Raw genomic sequence first — 15,748 nt, 5'->3', positions numbered from 1 at the left:
GTTAGGTTTTAGGACACTGGATGCATTCTCTCAGAGAGGATTGTGGGACCCAGGTCTCTTCCTCTTTTGCTTTGCACCCTGGTAGTGAGATGAGCTACTTTGCTTTGCTGTGTACTCCTGTCATGAGATACTGCTTTGCTACTGACCCAAAATCACTGGGGCCAACCATTCATAGACAAAAACCTCCAAAATTTCAGGTCAAAATACTTTTTTTTTCTCTATAAGCTGATTATTTCATATATTTATTAAAGTAATGGAAACCTAATAAATTTGTACTTCTTAAATCAAAACTTCTAGCTTTATATGTGTATTTCTCTCTACGGAGGCTTGGATGCTTGTATATTCTTTCTGAGAAAACCCTACTCTTAAACAGATGCTTAAACAGATTCTCATGCTATCTCTGATCAACCCCCTTCCCTGACACATACATGCACACACACACACACACACACACACACACAGAGACACACACACAGTACATATATAACCGTTCCCTTTGCTTTATTACAGAGTCTGCCATTTTTCATTCTAAGCAATGAGAAAGTCACATATCATGATTTAGAAATGATAATTTCCCTCCAAAATATCTAGCATCATATTTGACAGTAAAAGGCAATCACCAAAACTTTATTAAAATTAAACAAAAATGAAATTTTTAATTTAATCTTTTCACAGGCTATAATGCTACATTCTATTTTTCTGTTTTCAATTGCATCATTATACATCAAATTCTTTGTTATATATGGCATTTCTTTTTTAGTCTGAGAAAAAAACTTTGTTTTACTATTTCCAAAGGTATTATGTAAATATTGAAGACTTGATTGTGAGTCAAAAGTATCAAAGATTCACTCCAGAGCATTTTTTATTTGTTTCAATGTTATATAAAATGGTGTAATAATGAAATATGAAAATAATGTTATTTTCCCAAAATACATGTGGGATAAATAGTGAAACAAAGCTGGGCATGGTGGCATACACCTGTAATAACAGCAGCTTGAAGGGCTGAGGCTGGAAGATCAAAAGTTCAAAGCCAGCCTTGGCAACTTGGTGAGGCCCTAAACAACTCAGCGAGTTGTCTCAAAAAACAAAACCGTAAAAACAAAAAAATCAGGCTGGGGATGTGACAGAGTGGTTAAATAGTCCTGGATACAATCCCCAATACCAAAGAAGAATAAAACAGTGAACAACACAGGAACCCACACACTGAGAGGACAAAACCACCAACATAGATCAGGAAAGTGCGATTTCCATATTTAACCCTAGGTTGAAAAAATATGCCTGATAATCATTGTGTTGAGTGACTCTCTTTTATTCTCTGTGCAAAAACAGCAAGAAGGGTCTGGGTGCAGTGGCACATGCCTGGCTCCTGAGCTGGGCCAAGGAGAATTGTGAGTTTGAACCCAGCCTCAGCAAAAGTAAGGCGTTAAGCAGCTAAGTGAGACCCTGTCTCTCAATAAAATACAAAATAGGGCTGGGGATATGACTCAGTCAATCCCTAGTACCCTAATCAAAAAAAAAAATGACAAGAAGGATTGTTTGAAATTATTTTTCTGTCCACATGGAATGCAGATGCCAGGATATTTCAGATACATTTGTTGTTATTTAATACATAGATATTTGGTTGAATTCTTTCTATAAATAAAGATAATCACTTCCTGTATTAGCACTTAATAAAGTATTTTAAAACATCCACCGTGGTGCATTATCTCATTTAGACTGCACATTACCATTTCAGGTAAGCTATCTCCATGTTCTCATTATTTAGATGAGGTAATTGGGGGTCAGACCTACAAATTGGACTTAGCAGAGAAGTTGTCCCCTGGAGAAGTCATCACATGTTTCACAAATATTGTACTTGGAGTAATGTAGTTCAAAAAACACTTTTTCTATCTGTTATTTATTTGACTATTATGATGATGGCTACAATTGCTTGTGTGAACTACAGACTTAGTGCTATTAATGCAGTTTGTGTTGCTCTAGAGTCATGGGAAATAAGAAGAGAGAATGTTTTGACATTGGAAATTTACCTCTATAATTCTGAAAATGTTCTTGAAATTGTCACAAACATATGTTATTTAAGGTAGACAAAGATAGTAATTTAGCAGGGGATGGGGCCTTAGTGTGGCTTTGTGGCATTGGGGATGGTTTGAGGAAAAATAAATAAAAGTTCTTTAAATGCACACACAAGTCTTTTACACATTAGCATGTCAATACAAGAGGTTGGAGTTTTGTCCCAAATATTGGTATGAAATGTATATAGTTGCACTGTGCTAATCGAGGAAATATATTTCTCAGGTAAAAGTTGTATTTGATATTAGCAACAGCACGGATATAGAAGTGTGCTATTTCCTAACAATAATATTCAGTTGTCCCTTTGACCTATTCTCAAGGATGGCCTAAGTGTTATTTTCTTTAATTTACTTCTGATTTCTATAATCTTCTCTGAATTGGATAAAACTGGTGGCGTAAACTTGTATCTGGTCAAAGTGCTGTGTTTTAAATTGCCGTCTTTGAACCAGCTCCTAAGCAACTAGCTTAGAAATTTTCCTGCATTTGTATCCTTAATTCCACAAAGTAAAATATGAAGTCTTTAGCATTTACTTTTAAGGAATATTACTTTAGACTTGAAACAGTAGTACTGAAGCCAAGCAGGATATTTGTTGGATTAAAAATGAGGAAGTTTAAACAGGATTTCTGTGAATAATGTTTATCAAGGATAATGTACTTTCTAAAACCTATCTATGGCACTTGAAAGGGACTGTCAGTTTCCAAAACTTCTATCTTTAGAATTGATATCAACGTGACCCATGGATCCCATTTTATCACATGCCACTTTCCCACTGTGTTAATGAGAAGTTTCTCTTATTGAAGGATGATGATTCTCCCATGTGAATACTATTCTTCTAAAGCGAGATCTTTTGTCTAACACATTTTGAGTAATCCTGCAAAGGAATAGCTCATTTAATGTATGCCTATACTCAAGAAATAAGAATGGAGGTTTCAATACTGGAGATGGTAGGTCTCTGAGCATATAAATTAGAAGGCAGCTCCCTTTTGAATATGAAGAATAGGACCCAAATTGATTCTTTCCTCTTCTTTTCCTCTCCCTTACATCTTTTTTTTTTTTTTTTCTGTTTGTTCAGTACTGGGAATGAGTCCAGGGGCACTTTACCACTGAGCTATATGCCCAGGCCTTTTTGCTTTCTATTTTGAGATTAGATCTCTCTAAATTGCTTGGGGCCTCACTAAGTTGCTGAGACTGGCCTTGAACTCGTGATCCTCATGCCTCAGTCTCCTTAGCTGCTGAAATCACTGGTGTTCACTGCTATACTCATCTCCCACACATTTCTTTAGCATACTGCTTCACCAATATTAGTAATCAAAATAAATACTCAAAAAATGCATGTGCATCCATTCAGGAAGCAGTTTTTGAATAAGTGTAATGCAAAATTCCAACTTTTTTGATATTATGATATGTGAATCTATCATTTTCTTTTTGTGTATAAAGATAAAAGGAAGAGTTTGTCCTCACAACTCCGAATTTCCCACTGAAGAAAAACTCACACCAGAGACAAATTTTACACCGCCAGGAACATGTTTGAAGAATAATAGGGTAGAATTCTTAAGAAAGAGAGGTAAACAAAGCCTGGGGCCACATATTGAAGGTTCCTTGTGGATGAGACATGAGTTAGAATACATAACATAGTGCTCTTCCTTCAGCTTGGAGGCCTTGCTCACTGGAGATACCCATTGTGGGAGACATTTCCAAAGTGAAGAACAGTGATATAGACAAATAACACAAATGTTTTTAGGGTATATTAGAGTCATTCTTCCCTTCTCAAAACTAACACAGGATGTCAATAGTAAGCCTTACTTGGACCTTTATGTTTCTAGATTTTCATCTCCATAATCAATCCATGCTTTTACAGGTGTCTTACAGACTGAAGAATTGGCTCATCACTTTATTTACTTATTTTGGCATCTAACATGAGTTGTCTATCAACTCATTCAGTACAAAGATCCACTCTATGAATTACATACTTTTTACTGTTTAAAAAGGAGAGGAATAGTTTCTACGGGATCCCCTAGATGAGTCAACTGAGGGTTCTCTGGATCCTGAGGTTGTGTTTATTTCATTTCACCTGCTGCTACTCAGAACACTCGGGTTCCCCCCTCCAAAAAAGTGACTTGAGGGTGTCCTTCTGAGATATTTACCTCAAATCATGACATCCTGAGAACTTACATGACATATAGGACGGTAAAATTGAAGCCATGGCTCCAGATTTGTTATTTTTAACCCACTCTGCTTTTCTTTGAAAGCATTTTTTTTCCTGTGAATTTTCAGTAATGAAGCCAAGTTGTGAACTTGTGCAGCTAGATCAGAGATCCAGCCCTGTTCATTAGAAGAAGATGAGGAGCATGCAAGGGGCCAGTGACCAAGGGCTCTCCTGGGAGCCTAAAAGAAGCAGCCGGAAACCCAAGGCATGCCCTCAAACAACAGAGCAGAGTCTGTGAGAATACAAAGGTGGATTTGGATTATCGGTTTATCCAGAGGTCTATAAAAATAATCAGAGGTGGAGGCTCTTAATCCTGATCCTCAGGAGCAGTTCAAACCTAAGTATCTTATTTAGCAAATCATCTTGACTTAGATGTTATATTTGAACACTTAGGCAACTGTATATGTTCATATTAGTGCATATCAAAGTGAGAAAAATAGTTGTTAGACTGTATGTCTAGTTTTCTCGGGCTGTTTTAACAAACCCCCATAGACGAGGCAGATTCTCCACTACAGAAATTAATTTCTGACAGTGCTGTGGTCAGGAGTTCTGAGATCAGCAAGCCAGCATGGTCAGGTTCTGCTGAGGCCTTTCTTCGATTGCAGACTAATGGCTTCTGGTTATATTCTCAAGGGGGCTTGCTAGTTCTCTGGAATTTCTTTTATAAGAATTTAATTATAATTTCTTATAAATTATAAGAATTAACTACTCTGAAGGCAGAGCCCTCATGTCCATTTTCTTATACTATCACCTTGGAGGCTAGGATTTCAACATACGAGTTTTGGGATGTTGGCACTCTGTGTCTTTGTTTTCCATTTAGAATATTGAATACACATATAGGTATTCAAGGATGTCTCACTGTCCTATAAGTGATGTGAGAGCCCTTGGCACAGTGCTTCCTGCAGTGGTCAGCACATGTGTTGTGAAGTGTCATGTGTCATCTCATCTGATCACCCCGACAATCCTAATAGCCAGGTGTGATTACAATATCCCCGTTTTATGTATGAATAAGGTAAGCCCCTTCCAAGATTGTTTTTATACATGGGTTGCAGAATGAATTATACATATAGGTATTCAATCTATCTTAGCTCTTTAGCAGTTGTATTATATAAATATCCTGGTGTTAGGAAGCTAGTCAGCCATGAACAGGTGAGCAGGGAAGGATCAGGAAGGGCAACTGAAAATCACAGGAGCCATAACTGACAGATGAGCACTTGGAAGAGAGAGATCAGTATATTTAAAACCTCCCCCAGCCTTAATTAAGAAAAAACTTAACCATGTTCATTATCTCTTGTAACCAAGTCTCTGGGACCCTTTGTTTTCAATGAAACTATGTCACAATCCCCAATCACCCTGATAGCCAAAACATCTAGACCCTCACAAAATTTGATGGGTGTAATTCAAAGAGTAATAAACTGATTAGAGGGACTGGAAATTGAGACAAAAACAGAGTCTCAATTTCCTTAAAATCTCCAACTCTGAGCACCACACCACCTTCTTAGAGGCAGTCCATACATTTCCTATGATGTCACTCAAAAGTAAAATGGTGGACATGGGAGATGTTCTTATGTAAAACTGGAAGTAAAACTTCCCTGGGACTTTCAATAAAACTGGAAAGCAGGAGAGGCAAGAATGTTTCTCTGAGAGGACCCACTCTGTCCTATCCTTTAGTAGTGTTCCCTTTCCTCCCATTCCTTCTATTCTAGTAAACTCATGCCTATTACTCTGATTAACATGTCTGAAGTCTTTCTGGCTTGGTTGCAGGAACTGGGATGTAGAGGTGACCTTGCACTTCCTCAGTTTCCCAGAAGTCCCTATAACACTCATCTCCGAGAATTTTATTTTTCTTTCACTCATTATACAATTAGCCCATTGTATCTGTGGGATTCTGCATTGCAGTTTCAAACAACTGCTATTTCAAAAATCATGGATTCAAAATATTTAGATAAAAAAATACAGAAAATTCCTAAAAGCAAAACTTGAATTTCTCACATGCCAAGCCCCATGCTGAATTCATGTGAATGAAGAGATTTGTAGGCATACCCTGCTGATGCCTCTCACCATTCCATGGATCCTTATCTCTCTTTCTAGCATGTTTAGTTGACCATCAACTGTCTTCCTTGTGTCCTGCACAGTCAGAACTATGGTAGTGTCTCTATTAAACCTGTACAAACTTTTATTCTTATCATATTATTCAAACAATACAGGATAATGACTAGGTACCTAGCACCTACATTGTATTAGATATTATAAACAATTTAGAAATGATTTAAAGAATATGGAAAAATGTGTGAAAATTAGATGCAAATACCATGCCAATTTATATAAGGGACTCAAGCACCCCTAAGACTTATAAAGGTTGGTATCTAGGAAGGGAACATGGAACCAATCTACAGTGGTTGCCAGGAGATCGCAGTATAATAAATCAGGAGAGACAGGAGAAGAACAAGCACTGCGTTTGGTACACATTTGGGGCTTAATACATGCTTGTTGACTGTGATGTCAGAGTTTTCTTGTTTTGTAGTTCTTTGAGTTCTCATTATAGAGTTTACTAGGCAATACAATGTATGAAATTTTCTAAAGAGGCAGCCAGGTGATATAGTTGAAGCAGACTCTAGACTGAATTTTAAACCAAGTCATTTCCCTCCCATCAAGTTCCTTCAGAATATATGATATTCTTACCTCTGATCTTACTCCAGGGCTGTATTTATAGTCTGTTATACAAATTCTTGTGACTCACTCATAAAGTCTGTCATGAACTGAAACTTTTAAAAATGAGAAAAAATACCCCTGTGTTTGTTAAAGTCATGGAAGTTAAAGAACACCAAAATATTTTCCTGGTTTTCTGTCATTTATAAATTGTTAAGGAAGAGGTCTTCCCTACAACTTTCCAAATGGCAAAGTTTATTAAGATTTCATTAATAAGAGACATTAACAACAATGGTAATGATGATGATCCTATCTTTAGTACCTACTAAGTGCCAGAGATTGATTCATGCTTTATTTTTAATTTTTATAACCACTCCTTGAATATAGATCCTTCATTTTTTTGCCAGCAAAGAAATTGAGGCTAAGTGAATTTACTAATTATCTCAGAAACAGCAATACATAAATAATAGAGATACAATTTGCTCCAAGTTTGTGATCTGTATGACACATATTTGCATAAGAGATTAAACAAACAACATTGTTTTTAAATGCCAACTTCTAAATATCCTGTCACTGTTCCCAGTACTTCTTCTAGGCTAGAAGTTCAAGGCAGTTACTGGATACGTACCAAATAACCAGGGAGTGTGTTTTCGATTTGGGATTCATAGAATATCAGTTATTAGATTGATTCTTGTTTACTGCAGCCTCTGGGAAATTGGTTGTTGCATGAATGTGTGAGGTTCCACAATGAGACAATAAAATTACTAGCACACAGAAATGCCTGTAAAATTTATTTACAAATAGAATGCAGGAAGTGATAATTAAACCTCTGGATATTTCTTAGCCTTTTAAGAGTCAGACTATATGTGATATCTGGAACAAATCACATGTCTGTTCAGTAATTTTATACTTCAACTCAAAATCTCATTGGGCTAATCAACTGTTATTGTTCCCTTGGAAAATGGCCTTTAGTTTTCTTTCCGTAATGCAGGAGATTCAAATAATTTTCTGCAATAAATACCTTCTCATGCTCAGGATTTTATTGAGGACTTTATTATGGCATATCTGCGTCTGGATTCTTAAATCCTTTCTGAATTTCTCCAGTCATCTTTGTGAGTGCGGATGGAGGGTGTATGGTCTAGTGTGTGGATACAAGTCACTCTCTTAGTTGTATTTGTAGCTGAGTCATTATTAAGTCAAGAGTTACAACTTCATCTTTCATGTTTTTGTCCAAAGAATTTATCCATGAACAATTGTCAATAAAATAAATATTTTAAGATATTTTTCTAAGTACTTCAATGATACTTGTTATGGGTGTGGAGGATTTAATAAAGATACCCCCCTATTTCTTATATTTTTTATTTGTGCATTGTAGTTGTACATAATGGTGGGATTTGTTGTTACATATTCATACATGCACACAATAGAATAATATAAATTGGCCAGTATCACTCCCTAGTACTTCCCCCATCACTCACTGTCTCCCACCCCTGGAAAGATGCCTTTTTTCAATGGCCTTTAGATCTAATATAAAGCATATGCCTACCACTTCTAATAAAAACAAATAACTAAAAGAGGAAGAAATAATTCATACGTACTCCTATCTATACCTCTCTACCAACCTATCTAATCAGCTATCTAGCTATCCCCACAAGTAGATATTCAGACAGATAGGCAGATACATATTCATATACAAGCATATTTGAAATCTGCAACAAAATCTAAAATGTTAACTATACAAAGGTACAATAGAATACTACAGGAACTCAGCCATATCAATGTTTATAGCAGCATAATTCACAATAGGTAAATTGTGGAACCAACCCAGATGCCCTTCAGTAGATGAATGGATAGGGGAACTTTGGTATATATACACAATGGAACATTACTCAGCATTAAAAGAGAATAAAATCATAGCATTTGCAGCTAAATGGATGGATTTGGAAAATATAATGCTAAATGAAGTAAGTCAATCCCCAAAAAACAAAGGCAGAATGTTTTCTTTCAAATGAGTATGCTGACTCATAATGGTGATGGAGGAGCATGGGAAGAATGAAGGAATTTTAGATAAGGCACAGGGGAGGGAGGAGAAGGGAGGTGCTAGGGGATAGGAATGAAGGAGGAATGAGTTAGACATCGTTACTCAAAGTACATGTATGAAGACATGAATGGTGTGAAAATACTTTGTGTACAATCAGTGACTTGAAAAATTGTGCTCTATATTTTTTTTTAGTTAAAATGAGTAATTTTTCACTCATATTTTTATTTATTTATTTATTTTTATTTTTTATTTATTTTTTTAAATTTTTTTTATTGGTTGTTCAAAACATTATAAAGCTCTTGACATATCATATTTCATACATTAGATTCAAGTTGGTTATGAACTCCCAATTTTACCCCAAATACAGATTGCAGAATCACATCTGTTACACATCCACATTTTTACATAATGCCCTATTAGTAACTGTTGTATTCTGCTACCTTTCCTATCCTCTACCATCCCCCCTCCCTCCCCTCCCATCTTCTCTCTCTACCCCATCCACTGTAATTCATATCTCTCCTTGTTTATTTTCCCATTCCCCTTTTAATATGAAATGAATTGCCATCATGTATAACAAATTAGAATGAATAATTTAATTTAAAAAAGAAAAAACAAAATAAAACTAAACTAAACTAGACCAAAAAAAAAAAGAATTTTAGGGGAATATACTTGTCTAATCTATTAGAACAACATGCACTTATTTTTGAATATATCATAAATGTTTATGAAGACTATGCATAAAATTACAAAGTGCTCAATACCAACTAGCAAGGGGTCATTTTTCAGATTTGAAGTTGATGAGTATTGGTGAATACAGAGATTTTATGTGCACTATCTATGATATCACCTCAACTATGAAGGGCTTCTTTAGCCTTTCTGCCTGAAATGGGATTATCTACATCTTTCTTGGGGCTTCCCTCCTATTCTGTTTAAGTTGCTCTCACTGCTTACTTATGCACTAATCTTTCTAAGAAAGTTTTGTACTTGGTAAAGCTTTACTGGATACAGTTTTGCATTTTGAGAATATAAATCTTGGTATATAAAAAAGATACCAATAAAGGATGTTGAGAATGAATTCTATATTACCTTGTTTCTTAGTGCTTTTGATAAGCAGATTGCTCTAGACACTGAACATTTTCTCATTGTCTTACCCAAAAGTTTTCTTTTTTTAATAGAGGCGATAATTACAAGTTTATTTGAAGTTCTTAATTTATCAAGTTAGTGTTATAGATAAATTAAAATATCTATTTTACTTTTTATAAAACATTTATTAAAGGACCAATGATGATCTGATTTTTACATACTGAGACTGAAAGAAACTCTGAACACATACTTAAAATGAAAACAAAGAAAAATCACTATGAGAGAGAGAGAGAGAGAGAGAGAGATGGAAGGGAGACCCGAGAAATGTGGTGGAGTGAAAAGTTTAACAAAGAATATATTTACCTTAATCTGCTATGGATAACCTGCTGCCTGGCACCATCTTGCTTTGGGCTTGAGTTCATTGTTAAATATGATATTTTGTGGCAACTACTAATTATCATAAGCTGTCCAATAAATGTGATTGATTGTCCAATTAGCCCTTCATCAGTATCCGTTTTTGAAGATGCTACCTATTGAAACCGATGGCAGTTTGTGACCTCCATGTTGTATATGTAGCTAATTGCTCCTTAGACAATAATTATTAAGTTCCTTGTGCCTCATTCAGTCATTTTGTTTAACAAATGATGATGCCACAGAGTTTCCCAATTCATTAGACTTCACAACTATGGCTCTCTGAGGATTACTAAAGGTCTGCCATGGAATGTATGGATCACATAAATGTTGAAGTAGATTACAGATATATCTGTTTTGTAGGTTTTCCATCGACCGTCACACTGACCTGGAGAGACAGTTCAACATTAATGCAGATGATGGGAAGATCACTCTGGCAACACCACTTGACAGAGAATTAAGTGTGTGGCATAACATAACAATCATTGCAACTGAAATTAGTAAGTGCCTGGGTTTATTCTTTTTTTTTTCCTTATTTGACTGGATTCAATTTATGCCTATTGATCATGTGATGAATGGTCCCTGTTTCTGTTAGATATTTTGTCATTGGCACTTATTTTATTGCTTCCAAGGAGCATTTCAATGTATCACCTCAACACAAAATTTCCTTACACAATCCCAAATTACCAATGTTTTCAAGATATGTGGGAAGCAAATATTCTTATTTCCAAATATTTTGATATCTTGTATCTGTTATTCAGCCATTAAAATAATGTTTTATATTTTAAAGCATGGAAAAAGATTTAGTTGAAAGGGTAAGTGAAAAAAATTAAGAACTGTACACTATTAAGAAGTAAACATATTGTAATGTATATACAATATAGAAATAATTATTCACATATTCAGACTGTAGATATACATATTCACATGCAGAAAATAGGGAAGAAAACGTTGCTCTTTCAATATATATCATTTGGGGATGGGTGAGGTGGCACATGCCTGTAATCCTAGAGGCTTGGGAGACTGAGGCAGGGGGATTGCAAGTTCAAAGCCACCCTCAGCAATGGTATAGCGTTAAGCAACTCAGTGAGACTCTGTCTCTAAATAAAATACAAAACAGGGCTGGGGATGTGACTCAGTGGTGAAGTACCCCTGAGTTCAATCCCTGGTACCAAAAATAATATATATATATATATATATATATATATATATATATATATATATATATATAATTTTGAAGATATGAGATCACAAATAATTTTATTGTACTTATTAGATTTGAAGATATTTTATATAGTGGTCAGACTATTTAAACATATCTTTGGTATAAATTCAATGTAATATTTCATATTTTTAAAAATTTAAGCTGTTCTGTAGGGGAGGAGATTTGTTTTTTATTAAATAACACTTTCTATTAATTTTTAATGAGCATAAATGTTTTGCACTTAATGGATCCACCATTGAGTCTCTAAGCTATTGCAAAATGGTGAGATTTAGTAAGACATGATCTTTTACAGCTTTTACTTATTTTAACTTCTTAATACTGTATGATAACTTGCAAAAGTGGCATGACATTCATTTTATTTTCGAGCAAAATAAATTTTGCACATTATCTAAATATCTTCTTTCCAGGAAGAACCTGATTAGGTCTTCAAAGTTATACACAAAGGGAGAGAATACATTCCTGAAGGAGTTTGGTAAAGGGAATCTTCAGAAGCAAATAAAAAATCAACTTTAGGGGTCTGGGCATGTAGCTCAGTAGTAGAATGCTTAACTAGCATGCAACAAGCCCTTAGTTGCATCTCCAGCGGAGGGGGGTTAAAAATCATCATAAAGAAAGACTTATCACCCTCCACCTCACCAAGTGCGAACGTGCACATGCACACACACACACACTCACACACACAAACACACACACACTGCATAGAGAGGACTCAGAGAATAATTAAAGGTGTATACCTCAAAATTCACTCTGTGTTTTCTTGTAGCTAATGTGAAAACTGGTACATATCTCTGAGATCCATGACTTATTTGTAGGAAAAGTTATCCAGGTATTCAGAAGAGGCACAATGTTCTCTTATTCTTAGATGTGTCCTCCATGGAGCCTTATAAGCAGAACCTTTGGGTGAAAGAGAGCATATATGAGCAATGTCTATTTGTTGTAGCAACTTGAGTGCTGGCAGAGAGCATACAATTTGATACATAGTTTCTCAATCCTTCCATGCTCTGGTTCTGGATAAAGATAGAGCCTTGAGAACTTTGCTGTATTTCTTAGTTTAGAAATTATATTTTCTTCCCTGTTGTGTCATTCTGGTAGTGATTTCCCCCTTGTAGAATTAAGAGAACAGGGAAAGCAAACCATTTGGTGGTTTTGGTTTATTATAGGTGTTAAGCCCATTTAGAAGGGTATACACATGAAATTTTAATAATTTATGATGTTGAAGCCCCATTATCACTTTAAGCCTCTAAGAGAAACTGCATCTATTTAGATTGGAATGAGACTTTATAATAAGCTAGAAAGAGCTGCAGTTTTCTTTAAAGTATGTAAGCATTAATTACTTTGCAAAAAATTTTCGCCCATGTTGAATATAACCTAGTCAAGCTACACTTAATCCATGATATTTATTTATTTATTTATTTTTACAAGATAATGCCTTTACTTAAATATTCATCAAGGTTGTCCCAATTATAAGCAATCATGTATTCCCCTCTAAGGAATAAAAATAAATGAATACACAGGCCAGGTGCTTAAGGAATACTTCAGGGCAATCCAAAAACAAAAGGTTCATTTCCAAGGCATCACAGGAAAGTAAGAAAGACCAGTACAAAAGCCAGGTTCTCAGGCAGTGAGTTGTTAACTTAAGGGTGACAAGGGTCCCAAACACTGCAGGGGAAGAAAGTTGTTTACTGTTTCATTCACAAATTATTTACTGTGTCTTTATTTACCAGCCACTCATCTAGTGACTGGGGATGGAGCAGGGAGCAAGATGGTCAAAACTCTTGCTCCTCTTGGAGGTTTCCTAGCAGTGGTCCCTGGAAACATCTCCATATAAGAGAGGGTACTAAACTTTGCTGAGTACCCATAGAGACACAGAGGTAAGGAGAAAGTCCCAGTGCTGGGAACTAAAGAAGTTCCCTTGTGATGGGTAGAAAGAAATGCAAAAGGGGTCATTCTCTGATGAAACATATATTAAAAAAACAGCAAAAAAATTGCTTTTTAATAAATATGAAACACAAGTTTCTGTATGCATCTGTAAAGCAACTAGTTAAATTTTAAAGTACTATTATTATTATAATATGAATTATTCATACAAGATAACAAAATTCCAAGAAATATCAAAAGTAGACAAGATAGTTTCCTATTTTCAGAGAAATGACTCATGTCAGTCTTAGATACAATTTTATAGTTGGTTTCATGCTGAGAATGAATATAGTGTGCCTTTGCCCATATGATGAATCTCAGCTTGATCACGAGACTTATAGACTTCAAAATATAAAACAACAACATGTTACCCTGTTAAATGAATGGGAGTCACCTTACATTTTTTTAACTCAGAGACTAAAAGCTTAACAAACTTTATATGCATATTTTAGCCAAGAAACAAGTTCAGGTTAAACATCTTAAGAAATATTGAAGTAAACTCATTGCCATTTTTTAAAAATTTTGCCTAAAACTTTTTAGTACTGATAAAAATGAGAACATAAAGGAAATTTTTAGTTTTAGCTATAAAATAAAAGTGAGGGCTGTCATAGATCTAGAAAATTAAAAATACAATTGAGCCATCTTGATTCTAAATCATGAAAGGAAGTAGAAATAATAGGATCACAGAGAACTTAAGAAATTTCAGAACTATTGTGAAAAAGGCTTGGAAACTTATTTTGACTTGGTTTGATTATTTTGCCCATCATGCAGTATTTGCCTTCCAAAGCCCCAGACCATGTCTTAGGGAAAAAGACATATTAAAGGAAGATTGATTGTACTTGTCCAAGATGAATATTAAAACCACCCAGAATAACAAACCTCATAGGAGGAGTTCTAATAATGATAAAGGAATATTCATTCCAGGGAGACCAATTTAAAAGTACTCTCAGAATGCCATCTCATCAGACAAAAAAATTCAAACAAATGAAATTAAGCTAAAAAGTGGATTTTAAGGAAGTTCATCTGTTATCTTTTAATGAGATTGCAGATGTCATCCTTTATCCACTTGTGTCAGATTCAGGAAACCAAGACTGTGTGTATCACCCAAGTATTCTAGTGGTAAAGGATCTAGCCTGCTTTCCTGACAAACCAGTACATCTCACCCCATGAAATTGCAATTGGATGTTCATGTGCTAATAAGATATTAGGCTGGTATAGCATATCTCATCTGGCAATAAGCCCATCCCCTAAAACTTCAGTGTATTTTTTTTTTATCATGAGGATAAAGATTTCAGGTAAATTTTCTTGGCCAATTAACTGCTGAAAAAATTATTACGTGAGTCCTTTAATGCATTTAATTCTCACATCACTCCCTAAAAGTAAATACTATCATCAAAGGCATGTGTGAAAAAAGGAAAGTCAGGTCAAGTGACTTGTCTAAAGTTCCATGCAAAGAAAGAGTTGTGGAGTATAGCGGCAGAATTGGACCCATGTTTAACTGAAGAAAATATGTTTTTAGGGCTGCGGGTATAGCTCAGTTGGTAGAGTACTTGCCTTGCATTCACAAGGCCCTGGGTTCTAATCCCCAGTACCACACACAAAAGAATGTTTTTAAATACTTTCTGGGGAATCCTCACTTCAATCTTCTTTCCTCTTTATCCTCCTGCTCAGTTTGAGCTTCCGGCATGACTATTTCATTTTTGAATCAAGTCAATGAAGTAGGGTTTCTGTGCAAAGCAGAAGGTTGGGGTAGACAAGAGTGTGGTTGAGGAAAGAACAAACACACATTATTAGATCAGACTCTCCTTTTCTAACATTTAGAAGCAAGAGAAGGAATTTTGACTAAAGGACAAAGCAGAGCTTTGTACTTTTCAAACTGGAATTCTATTTCCATTTTAGAAATTATGATACTGAACAACAGAGTGGAAGTTTTCACTGGGGTGTCCAGTTGTGGCCTAGATCCTTGGTGTCCTGAACAAAGAATTGACTAAGACACACAGGAGTGAGAGACAATGTACAGATTTATTGAAAGTGAAGGTGATAGTAGTTCTTCCCAAGGTAGAGTGGAGTGGTCCAAGCCAGAAAGAAAGGCTTAAGGCTCCAATGTCTGGAAATTAGTATCTTATAAACCAAACTGTGAGTTGT

At 35.3% G+C, this 15,748-nt stretch overlaps 1 protein-coding gene across 3 annotated transcripts in view; it reads left to right on the top strand.

Annotated features, from left to right (window-relative positions):
* Cdh8 (cadherin 8) overlaps positions 1-15,748 on the top strand; it is a 362,712-nt gene that overhangs the window by 220,283 nt on the left and 126,681 nt on the right. For all 3 annotated transcript variants that reach the window (XM_046434742.2, XM_058575820.1, XM_046434741.2), the window contains exon 8: positions 10,825-10,961. In XM_046434742.2, the coding sequence (XP_046290698.1) occupies positions 10,825-10,961 (137 nt within the window). The remainder of the gene's footprint in view (positions 1-10,824; positions 10,962-15,748) is intronic.

This window comes from Marmota monax, unplaced genomic scaffold (genome assembly GCF_021218885.2).
Source record: "Marmota monax isolate L192 unplaced genomic scaffold, Marmota_monax_Labrador192_F-V1.1 WCK01_AAM20220418_F8-fsc00024, whole genome shotgun sequence".
NCBI classification, from domain to species: Eukaryota; Metazoa; Chordata; class Mammalia; order Rodentia; family Sciuridae; genus Marmota; species Marmota monax.
Note: the sequence above shows the minus strand (reverse complement) of the source record. Positions and strands in the feature narration are given on the sequence as shown.